General features: G+C 36.9%; 1 protein-coding gene across 19 annotated transcripts in view; it reads right to left on the bottom strand.

Moving 5' to 3' along the window:
* Positions 1–3,208: 3,208 nt before the first annotated feature.
* msi2b (musashi RNA-binding protein 2b) overlaps positions 3,209–25,206 on the bottom strand; it is a 242,108-nt gene continuing 220,110 nt past the window's right edge. For 3 of the 19 annotated variants that reach the window (XM_083548635.1, XM_083548640.1, XM_083548628.1), the window contains 4 exons: positions 21,765–21,944; positions 15,036–15,190; positions 12,731–12,807; positions 3,209–9,127 (listed from right to left, as the gene is read on the bottom strand). In XM_083548635.1, coding sequence (XP_083404761.1) covers positions 12,766–12,807; positions 15,036–15,190; positions 21,765–21,944 — 377 coding nt within the window. In that variant the 3' untranslated portion in view covers positions 3,209–9,127; positions 12,731–12,765. Of the gene's footprint in view, positions 9,131–12,730; positions 12,808–15,035; positions 15,191–21,764; positions 21,945–25,206 lie in introns of all 19 variants that reach the window. The other 16 variants (XM_083548624.1, XM_083548639.1, XM_083548627.1 and 13 more) reach the window with 9 other exon arrangements.

Below are 25,206 nucleotides of genomic sequence, written 5' to 3'. Positions count from 1 at the left end.
GTATTCCTGACAGTGTTCGGGGCTCAGACACACTCACCCAGTTTAAGCGCAGATTAAAAACATCTTTTTAGCAAAGCCTACACATAACACACGTCTCACATCATAACTTTGTGCTCCAGAACATCTGATCACATGCACATTATCAACTTGTGCTGTTAATATCATGAACAGCAGCTACGCTAATTCCTCTCCACTGCTTCTCTTTCTCTCCCCATCCCGAGACACCCTGAGGTTTGGCCAGCTCCAGTCACCTCCCACCTCGTGATGATTATGGACTTTAAAGAAATAGATGCCGAACTCGCAAACATCCCGAACCATCTAGAGACGTACCAGTGCCAATTGGATCCCGCTACATGTGTGGAGTTTTGACATTGGACCTCCTGGAGTGTTTAAAGGCTCTGGCATGGAGAAGCTGTTGCTGGATCTGTGATGATCACAAATGTTGAGCTCAGTAGCTCCTACATTTATACCAAAGACTGTAGAAAGAACATTTACTTATAATCTTATACTCCAGTACTCATGTTAGTTCTCACTCTCCAGTGTTCTGTATTGTTGAAAGGTTTATGATCACACTCTTGATGTCACCCAAATGAGGATGGGTTCCCCTTTTGAGTCTGGTTCCTCTCAAGGTTTCTTCCTCATTACATCTAAGGAAGTTTTTCCTTGCCACAGTCGCCACGGCTGCTCATCAGGGATAAATGCACACCATTCATCTCAACTGTTGATTTCTGTAAAGCTGCTTTGAGACAATGTCTGTTGTGAAAAGCGCTATACAAATAAACTTGACTTGACTTGATTCTAGATGATTGGTGAAGCAGCAATGAGACTTGACTTGAAAAAGAATCTGACGCTTCCAAAACCTTGTTGCCCGTCATCTTTATTACAGTGGCACTAAACCAGCCATCAACGACACATCCCCAGCTTTAAAACCATCAATCACTGGGTTTCAGTTTCTGACCATTTACAGTTGATTATATACAGCACATTGCACTGGCATGTACAGTAGCACGACTTTAAAGTGTTTTGAGTGATACAGGACTATCGCCTCCGTTTGCAGGCGTCCTGTGATATTTCTTATCTAAACACATCAGACAGCCTTAAAGACAGGGCAGCTCAGTCTTAAATATAGCCAGGAGCTCTCCAAATGAGCTCTCCTGAGACAGCTTGCAACACCTGCAGTCATTTTTCAAACAATCTAATTGGTTTACTTAAGTCAGGTGACACTTACAGCGTTGCTTTGTTCCTTGTCACTGTGACATAAAGGTCTCCAGATGCAATTAACCCCATTTTCCTCACACTGTACTGAGGAGCATCTTTTTGGGAGGCAGCCATCTGATGAGCAACTTGTCAAATGTTAGAATTAATTCACTACCACGATCTCTGGGATTTTTTTTTTTAGGAGTCTTTTTTTTTAATTTTTATACAAATGCCACCAATGATTCCCACCCACCACTACTTACAGTTTGCCAGATCCTCAATTTTAGGTGAAAATGACATAATAGTATCATCAATACAATTTAGGAAAAGGTGACTTTTTCTGCAGTGAAATCAAGTGGAGCTCTTCGGTCTGAGAGCTCCTCGAGTGAGAAGGAGGGAAAATTCCTCACAGCATTTCAATCCTGGCAAACAGCGGACACTGTGAGTCATGACACTATCCAAGGGCACCAGTGAAGTGTGTGGGTGGACAGCTGCTGTGATGGTGAAGTATATGAAGAGAGCTTCCTTGGCCGAGTCAAGGGAGCGAGTGAAAAAGCGAGAGAGGGAGGGAGACAGAGAGAGACAGAGAGGGAAGGTGGTGGGAGGGGGGTGGGGGAGAGGTGAGAACGACAGTGGAAGATGGATTTCCACACATTTATAATAGCTGTCACACCTTACGTTCTCCGAAGCAATTTCACATTTGAGAATGGGACAGTGGCTCAAATTAAAAATGACATTAATTTCTGCCAGCCGGCGCACATTGCATTTTTCATCCCAGGTGAAACACTTCTAGATTAGGCCCTGAAATGGTATAAAAGTATTTCAAAACAATATGCATCAGTCAGGGAGGATTTGGCATTTTATGGGGATATGCATAGACTTTAGGATATATAGGAAAAGGTCTGTTTTTTTACTTTTACATATTATTTAAATCTTTCTGAGTAATCCATTATGCGATATTATTTATAATAAGCCTATAGGAGAAAATCTGAATGTTGGATCATGCAGCTAGTGGTGCATAAAGCTACACTTATTCATCAAGTGCTTTGGGTTGTGAATCTGGACCGTTTCCCAGGAACATTGGGATACACACTTTACGGTACAACTGCCCATTGCAAGGTGTCATACACACAGTCATTCACAGCTTGGGGCAATTTCGTGCAGCCAGGTCATCTACTGGCATGCTTTCTGGAAAGAAAAAAATGTGGTTGTGACGTAAACCTACACAAAACCAGGTGAACACACGAAACTGTGAAAAACCCAGACGTTAAACGAGATCAAACTGGGAGCCCTGGAGCTGTGAGGTGGTGGTGTTACACACCACACTACTGTGTGATACACTGGCATTTAAACTGCCAATGAACATTTTAATCAAGAAAAGTTTTACAGTAAAGGAACGATGCCAAATATATAGAATGGGAATGTCAATGAATTAAAGTCTTATCTAAAATAAAGCTTTAAATAAAAAAAGACAAAGTAATTTGTCAGCTCTATGTTTGTTGAAAACATTTCTATGAGAACAACATCCCCAGGGTGAAGCACAGTGTTGGTAACATCATGTTGTCAGGACTGAGAAACTTGTCTGGGTTGAAGAAAATCTGGATAGACAGGGTGATTTTTAAATGAAGGTCAGTTTGAGGTCACTTTGCTACTTTAAATGTAGCAGACAATGAATTGTAGCTATACTCATATTTCACACCACTACTGAAATGCTGATTATGTGCTGGGACTCCCACAACAATGATTATGATCTCTATGAGGGAGGAACCTGAAGCGAGCACTATAACTGAAACGGTAATATTGACACGACTTCCTGACTTGAATTGAACTGATATACAGAAAGATCACTGGGAATAAAAACAAACTTACACAACCCTTTCAGCTCTGTGTTCATTTTTGTGCATTTTAATTGTTGTGCATATCTGATATACATTCTTTTGCAGATATATTCATATTTTAAATCACACATCATTTGAAAAAAATGTTAATTCAAAATCAAAAAACCATGAAATGTTTCAAAACAGTTTACTTTATTATTATTATTTTTTGTAATCTTCTCCAGACAAACACATTGATTTCTGGACCACAGTAGAGGATGGAAACCTTTCACAAACATTTTTTATTATCATAATTATTTGAAAATACAAATATAAAATTATACTTTCCACATCTGAGATGTGAGAGACCCCCATCCACTTTAGTTTATTTTACAACAGGGCTTGAGCAAGCCATAGAAGAAGACCTGAAAGATGCTTTCAGACGTCAGTCCGTTCAGTCAGTTCATGCGGTAAAAAGTCCGTTAAAAAATGGGCAAGTGTTAGGAATGGACAAGGCAATCAGAGAGGCAGAAGCTGGCGAGGAAAAACAGGAGAGTGAGTTCCCGAAGGAAGCGTCAGAAATAAAGACCATTCCCCTGTGACACCTGCCGTGTGAACTGTACCGTGTCCCTACAGAGTTAAAAAGGACACGTACACAGCTAAACTAACACAGCTTTCTAACTGTCCCAGTAGTACACAATGTGGCTTTTCCACAACGCATGATTTCAAACATGACGTTCACAAATGATTTCAGTGTCGACTACTAAACCCAAAAGTTTTTTGGGCCACTACAGGTGATTAATAAGCATTATGAGGCAACTTTAACAATTTAACAAAGAGATATATACATTATACATATATATATATCCTGTATCTGTATACAAGTATATACATATCTCATTACAGTATGTCATTACAGAGTGTGTATTTGTTGCTGTGTAGACAGAGTAGTTTGCTTCTTCACTAATGGTATGATCGTTTTGGCCATTGCCTAGCACTTGCCTCAAAATTCAAGTTTTGAATGGATACGGTAGTTCATTTCGAATATCACCCAACACCTTCCAGGTCATTTTTTTTTTTTCTTTTCCTTTTTTTTTTCCAAAACCAACAATTATCCAATGATTGAACTAGTCTAGCAAGATGTGTAACATTCATCTGCTGTAAACGGCTGTCAAAGGAAAAAATAAAAGAATGGCAACAGAGCCATGCTACCTTAAAGTCCAAGCTACAAGATCAAATTAGAAAAAGAAAAGAATATATAAATAAAGGAAGAAAAAAGAATGAACTGAGAGACATTATAGACGGCTATCAAAAAGGGTTTGCCAGCCTTCATTTTAATCAAAAAACCATATCCTGATTATACTGTAATTTTGAAAAACTCAATTCAATATGCAATATAATCAGTTCCTGTGTGAATGTAATTTTGAGAAAGTGCCTAAATGTGAACTGAGAGCTGAGCGTAGAGAATGCTGCAGAGGTGCAAAAGTCTTTAAGCTTATTTTATATAACAGCAAGTGTTAATTCTAAACAATGCAAGTGTTTGTAATGAGGTTGTAATTTGCTCAACTTCATACAGCAGCACTGATTAATATATTTTACATAGTACTTAATTCCATGTGTGTAAAAGTTCAAATCTAGAGCTACAGACAGGCGTTTTTCTCTTCAAAAAAACCCAAAACATTAACATTTTGTGTTTAAAAAACTCTGCAACAGTGTGGATTTAGATTTAGCTAGAGCTCTCAGACTGCTCAAAGCCTTCCTGAAGAAGCTCTCTAAGTCTGACAGCAGGTTTAACTCAGTACTAGATTATGTAGTAAAACTGGCTCAGTGTTAAGAGTCTGAATGAAATCTGACAGCATGTATCAGAGACACAGAATCCACAAGTAATTATGAGCTAAATATCACATATAGAAGAGTCAGATTCGAAATAGCTTTACATTCATAATCCCTGAGAACAGATTTCACTCAGAAAACAAAATCTCAGTAAGTTACGTTGACTTAATTGACTGTTAGCAATAAACAATCAAACTATTCTTCACAAAACTTTATTTATTAACACTAACATCTGCGAGTTTAATTATTATCTTTCCTATGCAGTGCCTGTCAAAAGTTTGGACACACCTTTTATTGTTTTTGAGACACACGCACACACTGAATGTTGGAGACTTATTCCAGGTGAAAAAAAATACTGAACTAACATGGTTACCCTAACCCTAACCCTAACCCCAACCTTAACCTTAACCCTAATCTTAACCTTAACCCCAACCCTAAACCTAATCTAAACCCTAACCTTAACCCTAACCCTACCATTCCATACTTCAACACCATGAAATTCCATCTGGTTGGAACAAAATTCACCATATAAGACAATGGCCTGAAAGCTTACGTCCAAGCTCTGTACACATTATTTTGAGAACAATAGTTTTCCTGGAGTGTTGTCCATCATATGAATGATCCAACTAATAAAGAACACCTTAGGCAAGTTGTAAAAGATACATGAATGTGAACTGCATGTTTGGAGAATCTTACTTTCTGGATGCCAAGAGTGTGTAAAGCTGTTATTCATGCTTAGAGAGAATTTGTTAATGAGTCTACACAAGTTTAACCTCCATACATTTATATATCTATTTGGCCAATGCAAATCTTCATACTGTTAAATGAAGAGGTTTGGTGCATATAAACAAAAGAAACATGCATGTGTCTCTCAAAAACCGTAAAATACTGGATGTTCCAAACAGGCACTGTACTATATAAGTACTTATTGAGTAATTATTTTATATTTTAATAAGCCTCAGCTTTGATTAACATGAAGAACTGGCACTATGGTTATAGCGTATAAAAATAAAATTTAAGAGAACCCGAAACCTAAAATAGAAATATGAATCTATGCAGACACATAGACACAATAAAGTGTTTTAAAAATAGTAGTGGACTTTTTTTTATAGTATAAATATCAAAAACCTATTACAGTTTTATCTGTATCTATAATTATTAGGCTAGATTATCATTACTCAGGTAGAACGTACTAAAAAAATAAGATTTTTTTTTTCCCATTCATGTAATAAAATCCTTTCCATAATTATAAATTATGTCCCTCTTAAAAAAAGGAAAAAAAGAAAGAAAAAAGAAAACAAAAACAGTTTTGCATATCAAGCGTTAGCATTTAAGGTAGTATGGCACACCCCTTTTCAAACATTCAAGGGTGGGGATCCAATTAATGCCTTGTTTACAACTCTATCTTAAACCAATTCCTTTTTTTCTGGATTTCATCATGAGAACTTTGGTTAGTTGAAACCATGTGAGAACCAGAAAAGAAAAAACAACAACAACAACAACAACAACAACAACAACAATAATCCAATGAACACAAAGAAAGACAAAGTAAAAGTGAAAAACAGCATGAAAACAATATTTTTTGTGTTTGTTTGTTTAAATGATTATTAAGAGAAAGTTCTATCCTTACTGGTCCTAAATCTACTACTCACTACAGCTCTACTGTAACGTTGATTACATAACATCTATGACTATTCACTAAGAGAGAGTGAGACAGAGATATAGCGAAAGAGCAAGAAGACAAAAGCGGGGCAAATAACGGGGGGAGAGAGGAGGAGTGAAACAGATCAACAGAGAAATGTACAGACCACTACACTGGCATCAAAGACAGCACTCATTTACAAGGTAATTTCTTTTAGGGTTTTTTTTTTTTGTCCTCTTTTTTTCCACACACTACTGAAATACAATGATGAACAGAAGATTACTGGATGTTGCGACAGAGAATGGAGAGATCATCAAATGAGAAATACAGTACATAGTAACCGTAATATAGTCAGCAACATATTTAACATAGTCATTCACTTCCACAAAAATAGCAATAAAAATCCCCCGTTGGTTTTCAAACTGTATTGGGGATCACGCTGTTTTGAGTAGTTTTGTCTTTTGAAACAGTTTGAAACAGTTAGCAGGAGGCCGTCTTTCTGCTTTGCTTACTTACTCCTTTTTTTTCCTCAAGATGTACATAAAAAGGGATTCAGCATCTCAGCATAATGTATCAGTTCAGTAAAATTGTGGAGAGAAAAAAGGGGAGAAAAAGAAAAAGAAAACACATTTGCAAAGGATGAACAACAGCATATTAAGTATTTATATATATATATATATATATATATATATATATATATATATATATATATATATTTGTATAAATCAATCAGTTTACACTCTTTAAATATCACTTATTTCACTCAGCATACATTTTAGCATTATTTCGATCTCGTCAGATCCGACATGTATGTCATATATGTGTAGCAGCTACTGATTTCATTCAGTTTCAGTGTATCGGAGGATTTCATCTATTGCTACCAACAAACTCAGCTGTAACGTTGGCAGATTAGAAGCACTAAAATATTAAATGCCCGGAAAAAAAGATTATTCCACAAACACAGCCGTGTAAGACTGCAAACGGTGTGGGGACAATGTTTCTGTATGAATCCTTCATATGACCCACGGTAACACAAGAACATCCTTGAACATGTGCAAATAGAAAATAATAAATTCTTTCTCACAGTGCAATGATTATTATTTTTTTTTATTTCATGACAATCTTTTTTCTTCTTATTATTATTTTGTCTCACGTTAAAATTAAAATAATTTCATACGTCCTTTTAAGTACATCACACAGAACTGAGGTAACGGTGCAAAAAAAAAAAGGTCCTAATTGATCAAGTCAGAAGTGACTACAAATGTTTTAATATTGCCTTTTTTGTTTCCGAAATCAGGCGTTCTGTGTACTATTTTTAGGACTATGGGAAAAAACTGAATTCAAACCAAAAAAAGTGAGAGAGAAAAAAAAACACAGTTTACTTCTTAGAAAATCTCTTAATTTCATTACCGGTACTTAAAAAACATGAACCATACATGTGCTTTGGATTTCAGTTTGATTTCGTTTATACAATGCTGATTTGTGTGTATGCTGCAGAGTATTTTCTCTGTGAAAGCTGTGCGTCTCTCATCTCACAATCTAATCAATATGCTGGTTCGCTACCTGCACAGTTAGAAAGCCAACAGTATTTACAGAGCGAGCTATCAGTGTTGTGTTGGGCTTGTGTCTGCAGTCGGGTTCTCACGGCTTTTGTGCTACAAATGGTTTTCAGTTACTGCACCGAGCCTCAAAGATCTTTTTTTTTTTCCTTTTTTTCTTCTTTTAAAGATATTTCAGTTTGAGCACAGTACGACCTCTAGAACACCATCACAAAAATATGGTTCTCTCTGAAATGGTTTGATGCAGTAATAAGTAATATTTACAGATTTCAGAACGTTTTTTTTCTTTTTTAAATCTCATTTCACAAAGTATTAAAAGGAAATGTATTTTTTTATCGACAACAACGACAACAACGAAAAATAAATTTATAAAAAAGGACTGTGAAAATATTGTAGTCCTCTTATTGCCCAAAATAGATAATAATGATAACAAGACATCACACGAAACGAATAACAGAGCTACTTAGATTTGTTAGTTACCCTCTTGTTGCTCTTTTAAAGGTTGAAAATGTATAATTTTTGAAGTTAAGTCCTTCAGTATTCTTGCTTAAATGAAATGAAATCTGAAAACATGAGACATTAGGTCTTATTACAAACAGCTAAGAGTGGAGAGGCAACTATAGTGATGTAAATACACTAAAAAGAGCGAGAGAGACAGAATGTACATTTACATAGTTCTTCATATCAGAGAACATAGTATATAATGAAAATATTTCAAAACTAATCAACCTCAAAGGCTGCTTCAGACAATATAATTAAAGATGTAAAGGAAAAAAAAATGGGGAAAAGAGGTGGAAAAGGACAAAACGACAACATCATCCTACATCATGGGGATACATTAGGAGAAAAACAAAAATCCAAAAGCCAGGTTTTCAATATTGTACAGCAGATTAATGTTGTGTTTGTTTTTTTTTTTTTTTCCCAAGATGATTCAGACAATTCTTTTGTTCTTCACATCCTGCCATCTCAGCTCATCCTTGTCTGTTCCACGCTGTAGTGCTTGGAGTTGTATGGCCGTTACCTGTACACAAAACCAGTTAGAAACTGCGGCCTGTCTTCCCCGGACCTCCCGATAAACTCTGCTGGAGCAAACACAAGATTCACAAGCCTCATAAACGGCCCCTTTTAAACAGTGCAGGGCAGATTTTATGTGTCTTATGTACTGCATCTGAGACTTGTTGAGAGGGATCTATTGCTTTGTTGTCTGCGTTGTCCAAAGCTCTTGACTCGTGAAATAAACGAAGTGTTCTGAATTATAGGCTGTTATTTAAATGAAGTACTGTCAATACCGTACTCCATTTACTCATATTATATAACTTTGTCTTTCTTATTATAATCTAAATGTGAGTCTGAGTACTAAACACATAAAATATATAATATGTTTATTTAAAAACAAAAAAGATGTTTCACATCTTAATCACACTCAAGACATACTTAGAGTTTATACTCTGAGCTGCATTACAGTATGTCCATCGTAGGTTTTGTTTAAACACTAAAATATCTAATGGAGATTCTCAGATACAGAACATATTGAACTCATTTACAAGCACACTCATGCAATAGTGCTTCCAACATGCAAAAACAAAACTATGGCCATCTGCACGCAACACACGGCCGCTTAACACAAGCTGTACAGCTCTGTTGCTTTCTCTGTGACACTATTTAATCCCAGAGCCATAACAGTTGCTAACAAATCTCTATGATCTGAGTGGAATTTTGTGTAGCGTTTTCCTTTGAATAACATGAGATGTTTAAGTACAATTAGATCTGATAGAAAGTACAGTCTTGAGTTACAATAAATGTACAATTCCATTATATTGTATGGCCAGGCAGAAATCAGAAAGAAATATAGCTAACACATTTTATGGAGGTATATATATATATATACACACACACACAGAAGTATTGTAGCATGATTTTCATTTTGATAGTGTCTCTGGTATAATTCCTTTGAAAATGTCTTTATTATTAGTGATAATATAATATGGTAGGAATTTGTAATACAAATTGCAGTAAAGTGTTCATAATTAATTCTAGCAGTGTGTGTAATGTGTCCATAGTGTGTGTGTGTGTGTGTGTGTGTGTGTGTGTGTGTGTGTGTGTATATATATATATATATATGTATGTGTGTGTGTGTGTGTGTGTGTGTGTGTGTGTGTGTGTGTGGGTGTATAGCTCGATATTAGCTATAATGAAACATCCCAGTGTTTACGCTTAACTGGTGAAGCACTGCCAGTTTTGTGCTTAATAAATGTCCAAGAAATAGAACATTTGAAATGTTTTTGGTTTATACAAATGATTTCACACTTTATTTGGAACTCACAAAATCATCCCATATTTACATTTAGCAGCAACAGTACGTTTATCCAGAGCAACTTAAAATGATCTCATGTTTATACAACTGATCAGCTGATGGTTAAGGACTTTGCTACCACTTCCACTACCAGCTTCTTAGACAATAAATTACAGTATATATAATTTCTGAACAAGTTACTCAGATATTGGCCAACTCAACCTTTTTAAAACACACCTCCTTGAGTTATTTTCCTCTGAAAATAACTCAACATACAAGTGATAACAGCTGTATGTCATGTAACCATTTAAAGCCACATGTCCTATTCATCATGCTCATGTTTTTGTCTGCTTGACAGAACCATACAACCATCTTGTATTAGAGCATTTAAAATGTGGTGTTATGAGTACAATTCTCTCATACTGACCACTGGATGTTCAACATGGCACCTCATGGCAAAGAATCTCTGAGGATTTGAAAATTAGATTGTTGCTCTCCACAAACATGGCTATAAGAGGATCAGTAACAGCCTTAAACTGAGTTACAGTACAGTGACCAGGGTCATACAGAGGTTTTCTAAGACGGGTTTCACTCAGAACAGGCCTCACAATGGTCCATCCAAGAAGTTGAGTCCACCTAGGGTGTCCTCACTTTTGTTGCCAGTTATTTAAAAAAAAATGGCAGTATGTTGAGTCATTTTTTTAGAGGTCAGAATATCTGTACTGCTATATAGGCTGCACACTGACTACTCTAAAATATATCCAAATTTTATTTCTATAGTATTGTCACATGTCGCTGAAATGTGAGAGGTGTACTCACTTTTGTGAGATATTGTATATATTGTTGTCAGTGCATAGCATATAATGCCTTTATAACTACTGTATAACAAGCATGTAGTATTTATTTACAAACTGTTTGTATTTATAACACATATGGCCTTCATAGAGTTTTTTCAATTTTGTATGAAACGCTGCCACTGTTAATAGAAGATTAGAAGTGTGTGTGTGTGTATGTGACTAAGTTATTAACACACATACACCCAATGACAGATGTGTACGTATGTGCATGTACAAACATGCATACATTCTCATAAACACACGTTCTAGTGATTATCCCTGAAAAAGAAAAGGTCATTGCACCTGAATGATTTGCTTCTAAATAATCTTTATAAAGGCAGTCAGTGTGGAAAAACTTTGTGTCAAGTACAGATTTGTTAATCAGTATAATTGTGTATAATTCTCTGTAAGTTGGTAATGTTTATTTGGAAAATCTATCAAACTTTGGCCCAAACAGACAAATGTGCTATAAATAATTCCCTGATACCTGACAATTATGTTGTAAACCACAAAGTGTTACTATTTTACTTTTATTATTTTGCCACAACTGTTAAAACTGATCATGACCCATGCATATTTATAAAGCAACTATAATAGTTATAAACAATTATAAAAACATTAGCACTGGCTGATTCTGTAACAGACAAGGATCCATGCATGTAGCACACACAGTATGTGCCTTAATTAGTCTGGAAATGTGTTCTAATGAGGAGTCAGTTTAAATATTGACTTTAAGCACTTTACAATAATTGTAAGTGTTCAGATCGTTTTTAGATTTGTTAATAAATATTTCAAAAATTCACAGGTCATTAGTACATACAAGAGCCGTGCATTATAAAAAATATAGAAGTTTTTGCTTTACAGGTGAGAGTGGCAGGAATTGATAAGATTTATTTTGATTCTCATTATCAACCTACAAAGAATAAGCATGGATATAATGATTTATGAATGAAAGTATTCCTGTGCTTTCTGTGCTGAAAAGCAAATCACATTCAATCAGATCTACAGCTTCCCTTTAAATGAGAGTCATGCTCTGACTTTAACGGTCCAGCATCTCCAGGTGCACACTGATCAAAAGCTCTACACCTGTGCATATTATCCACATACAGCACTTCATACAGCCTTGAATCAAAGCCGTACCCTCTGCTACGCGAGAGAATATGTGAACGGGGTTCGGCTCTCTACTGCGACTTCGGCCCAAACAGAAAGCAACAGCACAGTAGAACAACACACACACAGTAACTCATGCATGATACATACAGACAAGCAAAGAATAAAGGCAATTGGTTAAAAAAGCTAAAACACTAATGCTGGAAGCTTTCAAACGGTTTCGAGGCTTCTTTATGTCGGACATTTTGACTACTGTGAAACCATGTAAAAGCTTTCCGCTTGATTTTTAAATAAAGACAGACTCCGATAAAGTAAAGGGCACATTACAGACTAAAAGGAAGAAGCAAAAAAAAAAAAGTGCAAAGAAAGTAGGAAGGGCTACAACAGAATAATAAATCGATAACAAAAAGGATTATTTTAATTAAAAAAATGATAAAATCTACCTCAATTGAGATGGCAACCAACCACCTGTTAGGTTTCAATGGTATCCATTTGTAAAAGCTGTCGCAATCAAAGGACCCTAAAAGTGTACAGTTAGTAAAGGTGTCAGTGTGCAGTCCAGGTAAACACAGCTCATAAAGCTATCACTTGTCAGTAGCCTGGATTTCCATTTCATTGCTATATTGCCAGCATGAATAAACAGTCATCTTTTAATGTATAGTTTATTGGCAAATCTATAGAATTTATTTATACTATTTCTCTGCAATGCCACATAACATCATTTATCATATTTGCAGGTTTTATATTCATGCTAGCAGTTAGAACATTAATAATATCATCAGGAATTACTACATCACATGCACAAAATTCTCAAGCAAACGCTGCCCAAAAGAAAAGGTCTCTTCATAAGCAAATACACACGTCTTAGCAACCAAACTGTGAACTTTTTCAGAATTACTTTTTTAATGCTTTAACATTTAGCTTAATATTATCAACTAGCTCAGTGGTTCAGTGGGAAGTGTTGCTGCCTCAGAGTTCCAGTTTCTGTCCGTTCTCCTCATGGGCTCTTAGGTTTTATCTCATATCCAAAAAAGGTAGCCGAATTTGCGATGCTATATTGCCCCTAGGTGTGACTGTGACTGAGTTGTGAGACGGACTCGTGTCACATCCTGGATGTATTCCTGCCTCACACTGAACACTTACTGAAGAGGAATGAATGAATTGACAGACAAATGAATGAATGATAGAATGAACTAGTTTGAATATCTGTAAGGAGTAGGTAACACGCACACATTCTCAAACACACACACACACACACACACACACACACACACACACACACACACACACACACACACACACACACACACACACACACACACACACACACACACACACACACACACACACACACACAGACAGACAGACAGAGCCCAGTAGAGAGTAATAAAGGTCTCTGCCTCTAGTGCTGTCAATCAAAGCTGAAATTCTGTGAAAGTTTCAGGTCAACCCACATTCAACTCTATTTAGGTTAAAAGAATCTGAAAGTCAAGCGCAAGGTGACTTTGTTAATCTCAACATTCAGTCTGGAGTTGATGAATGGCCTGTCTATTTTTCACAGAAAAGAAAGAGCAAAGAAATTCTCACTTGGATTTCCACACAAATGTGAGATTCATAGTGCACTGATAGCGTAGTGTGTAAGAGGCAGTATCCTCAGACACAAAAGGGCTTATTCATTTTCCCAGCAGACCCTGATGTTGATTGCTGGGCCGTGGCTGAAAAACGGCCGGAGCCAGTAATTCCCCGAGCAGCATGTGATTCAGCCTGGTCTCCCTCCTGCAGCCCCCCGGTGTGCTGACCTCTCTTCCCCTCTCTGTTTCCGTAACTCCCCAAGCCCCTATCACTCTACTCTGCAAGCGCTTCTAAACAAAAGGACGGAGGAAGAAGAGAATGCGTACGGCTTCAAAGGGCAAGACAGCATTCTTATGACAGGCTTCTTCACAAGGGTTTATTATTGCCTTATTGATTTACATATGCACTTTGTGCAGGAGGACTTTTCAAAGGCAGGATACGTTATGCGTGCAGCTCAGTCGAGGGGAGAGGAGCGAGAGAGAGAAGCCGTTATAAATGCTTGAAAATGAGAGAACTAAATGTAAGAATTCAGTCCTCCTGTCTGGCGCATGGACAAAGGCTCTGTGACATGCCATACTCCCGATGACAGACGGTACAAAGTTCACAGTTTGTTCTGGGGGAAGCTGACAGATAGTGCAGAGCGATGAAGGGAATGAGGAATGTTGGCAATGCAATAACCACACTGCAAAGTTTCAGAGCCAGAGCACCTGCTTGGCACTAATGAGAGCATGAATCCACATTTTGGAGGCAAACTTCAGACAAAAGACATTTTTTTGTAAAACATATTCATCTTTTAGCCTTTTGACTTGCATTAAGTACAAGATAATATTTGAAATCTTTAGCTCATGCTTGATCAATTCCACAGCTTATTTGGTATTAGAGTCAAATTTGCAGCAAAGGAATTTATTTATTTATTTTTTAGTCATTTAATTTCTAACCTCGACAAAACTGTTTACTAATGACAGACCAGTGTGCCTTTACTGTTTTACAGAAACTAAAAGCAGTACAGCTATGGCAGATATGATGCAGCAGGTGGAGGAGGAGGGTGTGTTGAGATGAGCAAAAAGTGGAAATGTGTGAGGCAGAAGAGAAGAGAAGAGAAGAGAAGAGAAGAGAAGAGAAGAGAAAAGAAGAGAAGAGAAGAGAAGAGAAGAGAGCATTTCGTCGAGTACTCACAGCAATACTGTGGCCAAAGCCGGAGCCAGGTTGAGGGCTAGCAGCACTTATGTAATTGCCCACGCCAGAGTCCTGGCTGGTGGGGCCATACAGGTCAGCTACGGGTCCTGGACTGCTCGCTCCAGGAAAGGTTCCAGGCCGTGGAGGGTTGGTGCCTACCAAAGAAGCATGTGTACCAACATTGGTGTAAGAAGCGAATATAAGTGTGTGTAGAGCTACAAAAACTGAGAACAATCATTGCATGCAAAGTCTACAAGGCACAACATGCAAAGCACCACCAATAAACTGTAATGAAAATGAGATCTATGCAACAGATCACTACACTATAGACAACTAATTTGTAATGTTTCAGCCGGGATCCAAGCATAGACCTATAAAATTTGACCTTACCTGCGAATTTCCACAATTTTTCTAAACAATTTCCACAAGCTTTTCTATTATTCATGACATTTTTTTCTGCTACACATGCAGAAGGAAATGCTTGCTCATGTTGGACACATCTACTCAGCATTCACATGGCATGCACGCTGCAAAAGGAGCTATGGTCGGTGTTGAGTATGCAGTACGAGGTGTTTCGTGGCAAATGGAGGTGCTTTTTGAAAAAGCTTAAGACTTTTCTTCAGAGGCTTCTGTAATGTTAAAGAATACCAGTGAGAGTGACATACTGCCTTGTAGGTCTCTTTCATTATCATAACCTCTCTCTCTCTCTCTCTCTCTCTCTCTCTCTCTCTCTCTCTCTCTCTCTCTCTCTCTCTCTCTCTCTCATTCATGCGCACACACTCACAGAACCCTCCGTTCTTCCCTAGTTGTATCAAGTGAGCTCTTTGAGCACAGAGTAGTCAAATTTGACTGCCAATTCTTGAGTCCTTCAAAGAAATTGCATGGGGGATTGTGCCACAACACCCCCTATCTAATCAACACCTGTCACAGGGAGAGTGCTCTCCTTCCCTCTTTTCTCCTTCTTTAAATATATGATGGTGATTATCTAGCAGTTAGCGTCAGGGGGCTTTTGGGCCTCGCAGTCGGCTGGCAGCCAGGAAATTGCAGAGAGTGTCTTGAGTAAAGCGTGTTAAAGACTAAATCATTGAGTCTCATTGCAACTAAGATGGTACAGTTCTCTTCTTACTTCAGTATTCAGTATATGCTACATAGAACAGAGGCTGCAGAGTAGCTGTGCTGGGCATATATTTCAGTAAAGTCTTGTTAGCATAAGAGTTGGTCATTTTGACAGTATGAGCTGATAATTCCTTCTGACTCACTACCGTAGACTCATGACTAATAATGAAAAATAGAGAAATGGATCTATTTTCTGTTTTATTGGCCCAACACTTGTAAACGCTTTTGTACTATGATGATCATGAAAAGGGTGAGATGTATTAGTGAGTAAACTTTCAGGCAATTGCTCATAGGATTACATGTAAAATTCAGAAATACTTCCTGACAACGAAAAATACAAAAACATTTGTGGTTGATAAAGTGTCTAAAATGCTGCTTGGGTCCATTTTCATGTCAGATTCATATAATACTAGAGTAAATAATAGTTTCATGTCATAGATATACTAAAAAAACCCAGCATATTTTATTTTATTACTTATTTATTTATATTTATTACTTATACAGTATTTCACAAAAGTGAGTACACCCCTATCACCACTTTTTTGTATCTTCTCAAGGGACAATACTATAGAAATTAAAGTTGGATATATTTTACAGTAGTCAATGTGCAGTTTAAATAGCAGTATAAATGTACTGTCCTCTGAAAAAAACTCAACATACAGCCATTATTGTCAAAATAATAAAACAAAAAGGCACTAAATTCTGAGAATATGAGAATTTGAATTGTTGCTCTCCACAAAGATGACCTAGGCTATAAGAAGATTTTCGAACGACAGTAAATCTGTACTGCTATACAAGCTGCACATTGACTACTCTATAATATAGCCAAGTTTCATTTCTATAGTATTGTCCGTTGAGAACATATAATAAAATAGTTGCTGAAATGTGAGGGTGTACTCACTTTTGTGAGATACTGTATATATAAAATGAGTGTAACTAATTTTTTTTTATATTTTCTATGCTCGTTAAATGAGTGTAATTTGACTATTTCTAACATTTTTATAAGAAGTTATGAACATGACATGATGACATGGTAATGACAGGCTTTGGCTACATTTCTCAGATTCTAAATTAGAGTGCTGCTGCTGATTGACATCAGTAACATAATGAGCTATCAGGATATTCTAATTTCAAGAATTACTGTAATGAAAACTGGAAAGAGAACAAAATATTGTCTTGTATTATTATCAGGGTATAATGATGGTGCAGCGGGTGACTCCCTCAGGTGATCTCAGGATTCCGGGTTCCCATTTCAAACCTTTCCTCCAACCTTCCGAAACCATCCAAGGTGCACTGGCTATGCTCAATTGCACCAAGGTATGAACATTAAGTATGTACTGAAGATGCTTGAGTGTGTTTATTTCAATCACTCAGTTTGTAAATGTACAGCTATGTTATACTGCCAGTGCGACAAGAAAATACCAGTTAGCCAAACCACGCCCATAGGCATAGAGTTTCAAGAGAAGTAAAATTACACTCAGGGTATCTGAGAGATGATCCCTCCATAGTTGCACATAATGACAAATTAAATAAGTGTAAACAAACACACCCGCTGAATTAAATAGAGGTTCTTGAAAACTTTTGCAGCCACATACTGTGCGGCTCTCATTTTTCTCTCCCGCTCAGCCCTGATGACACTTCCATTAATAAGCGAATATTAAATCAAGTTCCTCCACAGCCGGAAGCCTTCACTTCACCGTCCACTGAAAGGAGAGACTATTAATACAGCAGACTCCACAACTCATGATGCTAAAGAATACGTACAAGAATAAAATATCGGAGAGAGGCCCCGAGGGACAATGTGCAGGAGGAGATATGTCTGATAGGGGGCGTCGTAGCATCATGGCTGCTCTTTAGAGTCGACTGTTATTTTTTCACCCAGATGGGGTGCAGGTAGACAGGACGGTGAGCAGAGAACAGTTTGTCAGTCGCGGCTCTTACTCTCAAAATGTCAGTCGAGCAAAACAGAGACTTCCAGGGAAGATCAAAAGAGGGAGGGAGGCATATATTTATTTGTAGATCTGAGCACAACCAACAGAAGATGGATATCTCAGGCAGGCTGCGTATCAGTAGGTAGTGTGGAAAGACGAGGCCGCTTTTGACACTTGAATGTGACATCTGCTGCACAAAACACGAGATTCTGCCAATAAGCGAACAGATTGCACCAACCTCCTTAAGCAGTGGAGTAAATGTTGGAAAGTGTCAGGAACATGGCAACTACGGTAAAATAGGCGGAGGAAGGTCTAGCAGGATGTAAAAAAACAAAAAAAACAACCTAACATCATGTTTATAAAACTGTTTAAGGTTTCTCTTATTAATGCAATATTCTATTTAAAATTAAGTCTTAAAACATGTTCCAGGTTATGGTTTCAAAATTGTCACTGTATGATATACAGAATAAAAATAAAAAAACATTTATTTTAGCTTTGGGGTAAAATACCCAGACATACACTTTGTATACAAAAGTAATAGGACACTGATTTTTTCAACCTATTGTGGTTCTTCCCCAAACTATTGCCACAAAGTCGAAGGCACACAGTTGTATAGAATACCTTTGGATGTGATAGCATTAAATTTTCTCTTTACTTGAATTAGGAGACTCAAACCTGTTCCAGCATGACAATGTGCCTGTGCATATGTTTTACATGGGTTGGAGTGGAAAATCATGAGTGGCCTGCGAAGAGCTCTGACCTCATCACTAACACCTTTAGAATGTACTGGAACGCTGACTGCACCCCTTAGCCTCCTCACCCGACATCAATACTCGACTTTACCTCTTTACCTCTTGTGACTGAATAAGTCAAGAGTCAAGAATCTGGAACATCTTCCCATATAAGTGGAGATTATTAAAGCAAATAGGGAGTAAATGTGGAATAAATATTTCAAAAAGCACATATGAATCTTATGGTCAGGTTTCCACAAACCTTTGTCAATATAATGCTGGTGTGTAAAGCCATGTTGCTCTGAGACCTCTGCAGTATTTATAATAGATTGGCTCAGGATGAGTGATCTCATAAAGACAAATCAAATAGATGTTGTTCACGATGGACATCACACTAGAAAGTCCATGCACACTAATGTTTCCTCTTGTATAGTATAATAGGAAATTTGACCTTTACAATAAGCGCATGTCTGGTTTGTGTTTCGTTGTTAATTGGTCACACGATTACAACATACATGTTGTGGTAGACAGTAACATTTTTGCTTTGTTACTGAACTTGAGTACATTGAGCTACACTTTAATTTTTATTTTAGTATATTATAATTAAGCACAGCATTTGTACTATTGCTCAAGTACTTTGTCCAGTACTGCATAGCTTATACTTGTGCTAGGAGCTCAAGAACCTATAACATAATCATAAAAAAAAAAAAGCTATAACTGTTGCTTCTCAGGGAAATACTTTTAAACTTAACCTCAGTCCGCACTTGGTTTCCGCGAGAGCTGCCAGAAAAGAACAAGCACACCCTTGGGTGTCTTTATACTGGATAAAAACGGGTGTAATTCGTTCCCACGTTACATGCACAACCTTTACCAAAATATATTATTGGCAATTTCCAAAGCATCTCTTACGCTGTCAAAATTCTGCACTTTGTAATTATAAGATGAAAGAGAAAAAGTTATTCGCTGAACAACAATAACAACAACAAACACTAAACAAGAAAGCATGATACTATTAACAAGCCTAACCTCTCTTGTCTTAAAGTTAAAACTTTCCTAAATAAATCGAAACCACCAGCTTGTTGTCCCTAATTCCTCTAAAACGACAATACTGGTTTAAGTCAAGTCCTCTCTCGTAATCACTCATGCTATAATGCTGCTAGAGGCAATAAGTGACTCACTGTATAAACACTAAACTCCATGGCCTGTAATCGGCCCATTCTGCTGAGCACAGAGATCTGAGCACCATTTCCATGTCCAAAGGATTTAGAGCTTTATTTGTGTCAACAGTTCCTCCACATAACCTTTAATCTAAGGTAGATTAAGACCATGAAATGACAGTTGTTCACAGCGGTATGACCTCTCTCTCTCTCTCTCTCTCTCTCTCTCTCTCTCTCTCTCTCTCTCTCTCTCTCTCTCTCTCTCTCTCTCTCTCTCTCTCTCTCTCTCTCTCTCTCTCTCTCTCTCTCTCTCTCTCTCTCTCTCTCATTTCTAACATAACAACTCCTTCACCTCTACATGAACCACCAGCACACAGCTTTATTCATATCACAATCTCAGAATATCACCGCTCCCTACAGCTCATTCTCATCACTTATACAGATACAGTTATTGTACATTGTGGTAACATTATCCAAATTGTACCGTTACTACCTTTGAATGATATACTTAAAGGGAAGGAATACATTTATATTTTGTCTCATTATCTTATAAACTCGATAATAATGAACATTAAGAGGGTCACACCAAGGTAACATTACAATTCTGGCTCCGCTAACTACTTGGAATAAATGGAATAAAATAAAATATTTCTAATGTATCTCAGTTGGATTGAAATACAAACTACAATTTTGTCCAAGGTGATCATTAAAAAAAGTATTTTGCGATCTAAATTTCTGTATGACTTTGCATGAATAGAATTATTCTGCAGCACTTATTCTGAGTTTGCTAAATTTATTCTGAGTTTGCTATTTATCGTGCTATATGCAAGCAATTGGTCTGCACAATCTCATACTGGATATTAAGCCCATATCCTTCTTAAAGAACATGATTTACATTTAAAAATTAAAAAACACTCATTAGTTAGTATTTTCTAGCTTTTTTTTATATGTTTATGTTTAGATTCCTTCGAATTATACACAATTCTGCCTATCTCTGGATACAAAAACAGCAAACCAAAAAAATAAAACAAACCAGACTAGAGGTGTGCACTGGGACTGGGTTTCTATAGGACCCAACAAAAAATAATGGTGGCACCTGGTTTTTACTTTCATGCAGAAAAGGTTCATGTTGATTAACATCGAAAAACACCAGGTGCTGTGTGACACTTGTTAGTTCATTGGGGATTACTGATTTATCCTGGTTGGGGTTATGTGGTTTAAATTTGTATTACGCTTTGTGAAAATAAACCAACTATGTCGGTTAACATATATTGTAAGTCGAAAAATAATAGCAACCGTGGGAGAGGTATTGATTAACTACAGCTTAAATTTAAAAAAAAAAAAATACAAAGTTCTGTGCACACCTCTGAAACAGGTAGCCGTTGACTTCCTACAACCTGATACCTCTAACACAACATTTTTGAAAATCACATGATCTTAGACAATAAAAAAAGCTTGTGCTAATGTCAGTATGTACTGCTTATCATGCTTTGAGGTATGTGACTTATTTTGAGTCAGTAAGGATGCTGATAAGAAACTCAATAATAACCACGATCACTCTATTAGCTTATATATATCAACTTATACACAGCAGAAATACATTGCCAAGGACAGAAAAGAAAAGGATAAAATAATGTGTGAACAAGTTCAAATCAGCATGCAGTTCATGTCAGGCAAAGCAGCATCCTTTGCATTTCCTTCTCTTCTTTTGCCTTCCAGTTAAATGAATGACTGAATGATGAATCAACCACATGAATCAAATCAATCAGTGAATGAAGGAGAGGTGGTACACACCTGGGCTCTTATATTGATCCGGGCTGGGCAGGTGCTGCAGGGGGGAGTTGCAGGCCGAGGTGGCATGCTCGCTTTGAAGCAGCTGAGCCGCCTGCGGGCCTAGGGAGCCATAGTCCGCAAAGGAGAAGGGGGGCCCCCGTTGGTCACTTGTCGTGGAATAGAAACTGTAATCGGGGAAGCCTGGGAGATATAGGAGTATTGGGGGGGGGGGGGGGGGGGTAGGGAGGAGGAGGAGGAAGGGAAGGGAGGGGAAATATTGGGAAATTTTTCCCATCATTGGGAAATACAATGTATTGTTATAAGTTAATGCTGTATTAATACAAAACAGTATCAGACCAAAAAGATGCCTCCTACAGAGTGTGTGCTGTGTATGTATGTATGTATGTATGTATGGATGTATGTATGTATGTATGTATGTATGTATGCATGTATGCATGTATATATGTAGAGTAGTAGAAAAACTATAAAAAAAGTACAAACTATTAACATTCCATTATCCAGCTTCTAATTCAATCTTAACCCTAATCTAATATTCAAGCTACTTCAGTAGTTATTTAAAAAATAAAAGTACATACACAGTTGTACTTCTAGCGAAGACAAAAATCACTCAAAGAATCTTTCAGCAACAAATTGCTCAAATTAGATAACTATGCATGTCGGCATCTAAGAGCACATATAGAAGGTTCTGTAAAAAGCCCCTGTGTGTGGGTGGTAGTTTCTCCCTTCTTGTTAAGATTGAAGTCTTGCTTGAATATGTCTAATCAGCAGAGCTACATCTGCTTAATAAGCATCATAAGTGAATGCTCAGAGCCCCACAGCCTCCAACAGGCCATATATATTGGCCTATAAGTCTATGTTGTCAAGAAAGTTTAAAATAAAGTACAAGTGAGTAAGAACTGTGTTGTTTGGATATGTGTTACATCATGGCTGTGTTTGTCCTAAGTCCAGAGCATGTACTACTAAATATCCAAATATCTAGCAACACCAACTCTCATGTTCTACACATACTATTCAAAAGGAGACAAAAAGGAAAAAAAACTACTGTGCAATAGTTTTGCTGTCTTTCCTTTTCCTTATATTAGTTCTTGTAAGGCAGCATCCTGTCTGAGAAAAAAACACTGACCCAGTGTCAGTGATATATTGCTGATTGTGTCTATGATGGACTGGAAAAGTTACCTAGTGGACCATGATAGTTTCAACATTTATCAGAGGATGTAACCTTGTGTGGAACAGCCTTCTGCTAAAGTGTTACCAATGTACATATTTTTGCCAACAGTACTTTTGCCATAATTTCCAATTCAAATCATGCCCGCAAAAGGCTTTTTAAAAAGCTTTTTAATATATTACAGGATCTAGGATTTGGAGGAGACACTGTTATCTCTGAGGTTACCTGATTCAATCAAATAAGCCTTGATTTAAAGGGCAACTTTACACTGCAGAGGACATTAATGTGCTATATAAAATGTGTCTTTAGGAATCATGTAGGAGATTTAATCGATATGAGCAAACTTTCACAAAGTGTAAATCAGATTTATAAAAACTAACTCATTTTCAGGCTTTTATGTTTAATCATTTAGTAGACATTTGTATTAAAAGGGAATTACAACTGAGTTAAGTGGTTGGAGGGTAAAGATGCATGGAAAAGACCAGAGGAGACAGAGTCTTAATAAGAGATAATACTTATCTTAAGGACCAAATTTTATATGGCACATTAATTTTTACAATAAAATTAGGAACCCTACTTCAAGTGAGCTGTGATTACAGCAGATGACTGTATGGACAGCTAAGCCATTAAACCATGAACATGTTGTCTTTAGAGAAGCGCACAAATTGACCAAAACATGTGGCACAATTAAATTCTAAACCTTTAAATAGATTAATAAACCATGAAAAAAGTCGTTTGCAGACATTATGGTTTAATGACCTCAGCCTTGTCTCTTAGAATCAGGAAGATATAAAGAAGCTAAAAGGGATATGGAGGAATTTGGCAAATGTTTATTTAAAACAGAGTAAATTAGAAAAAATTTTGTAACAGATCAACTAAGCATCATGGTTTTATGTATATATAAAACTATACAAAATTCACAAAATCGGATTTATTTTTTTCAATATTCCAAAGCACATACGGATGTAATTGTCAGTTGTCAAAGTTTTGCCATTATAGTGTATCTGCTATTGTTGGTATAAAGATGTAGGTCTTTTGTAGGTAAGTATCTTAAAGGCTGTATCAACTTTTATTTTACAGGTTTACACCCGATAAGAACAATTAGTTTTTGTCAAAAGTTTATTTAAATTTTTTCCTTTTGCACATTTGCACATAATATTATCCTAATCTATATTTTATTATCTATTGTCTCTTTCATAATAATTTACATTTTCAATTAAAATGCCTATTTTATTTATTTTACTAAATATTTTGAACTTGAGTTGAGTGAACTTGAGCGAGTGAATTAAGATAGGCTTGAAAATGAAAGCACAGAGTGATTCAAACTAACACCGGACTACATCATACACATCGTTCACTTCAACCGTTAAATTCTGTAAAGCTGCTTTGAGACAATGTTGTGAAAAGTGCTATAGAAATAAACTTGACTTGACAGCATATCAATGTTTTCTTACTTCTTACTTGAATTATAATACAACATGAGGAACTTTAGAAAAAAAACAGACAACCAACCATTGTCCTGATTGGCTGGATGTTGTAGATTCATGTAATTTCTCTAAAGTTCTTCTCTGAACCGATACTGCTTAAAAAAACATCATAAAATATTTACTTGTAATATTTTTATTTACAGTCTATTTAAAGTTAATAACCCTGTATCTAGTGGTGTGAATATAAACATTTCTATTACTGTATGAAGCCCAATGCTCAGACTGCGATTTTTATGTTATTAATAGTCAGTTATGCACTGAAGAAAAAGGCTAAGCCCTGCCATTGGCCATTATAACGTTTAATCATTTGCAGCAAAAAATATAAATAAAAATAATAATAATAAAAAAAAAACCCTGAAAATGCACTTAGGCTGAATCCATTTTTGATGGGTTGCTCTAATAGATGGGTGTCCTTGAGGTTCAAAGGGAGCTCTGGACTCGCCTCTTAATTAGCCAAGCTGCCATCCCATCCTGTTCCCTCTCATCTTCCTAATTAGATCTTTAACAACAAACAAATGAAGACCTTTTACAGGAACCTGTGGTGCAGCTTGCTGCGTTTATAACACGGCAGAGGACGGCTTTTGGAGGCCCGGCCTTTGTTTAACGCTCCCCAGCCTACTTTCCTCCACAATGCCATGCTGCTGCTGCTATTTGCATAAACATTCAGTCTAATTTCAGCGTAGCAGGAGGGACAGGACACGAAATACAAAATTAACACACGCACAACAAATACACCTGGTTTCTTTGTTTGCAATGACATAGCAAATTAGCCCTGGAAAGCCGTGCATTT

Source organism: Silurus aristotelis (assembly GCF_946808225.1).
Source record: "Silurus aristotelis genome assembly, chromosome: 8".
In the NCBI taxonomy this organism is placed as follows: Eukaryota; Metazoa; Chordata; class Actinopteri; order Siluriformes; family Siluridae; genus Silurus; species Silurus aristotelis.
The sequence above is the reverse complement of the archived record's forward strand: the minus strand, read 5'-3'. Positions and strand labels throughout refer to the sequence as shown.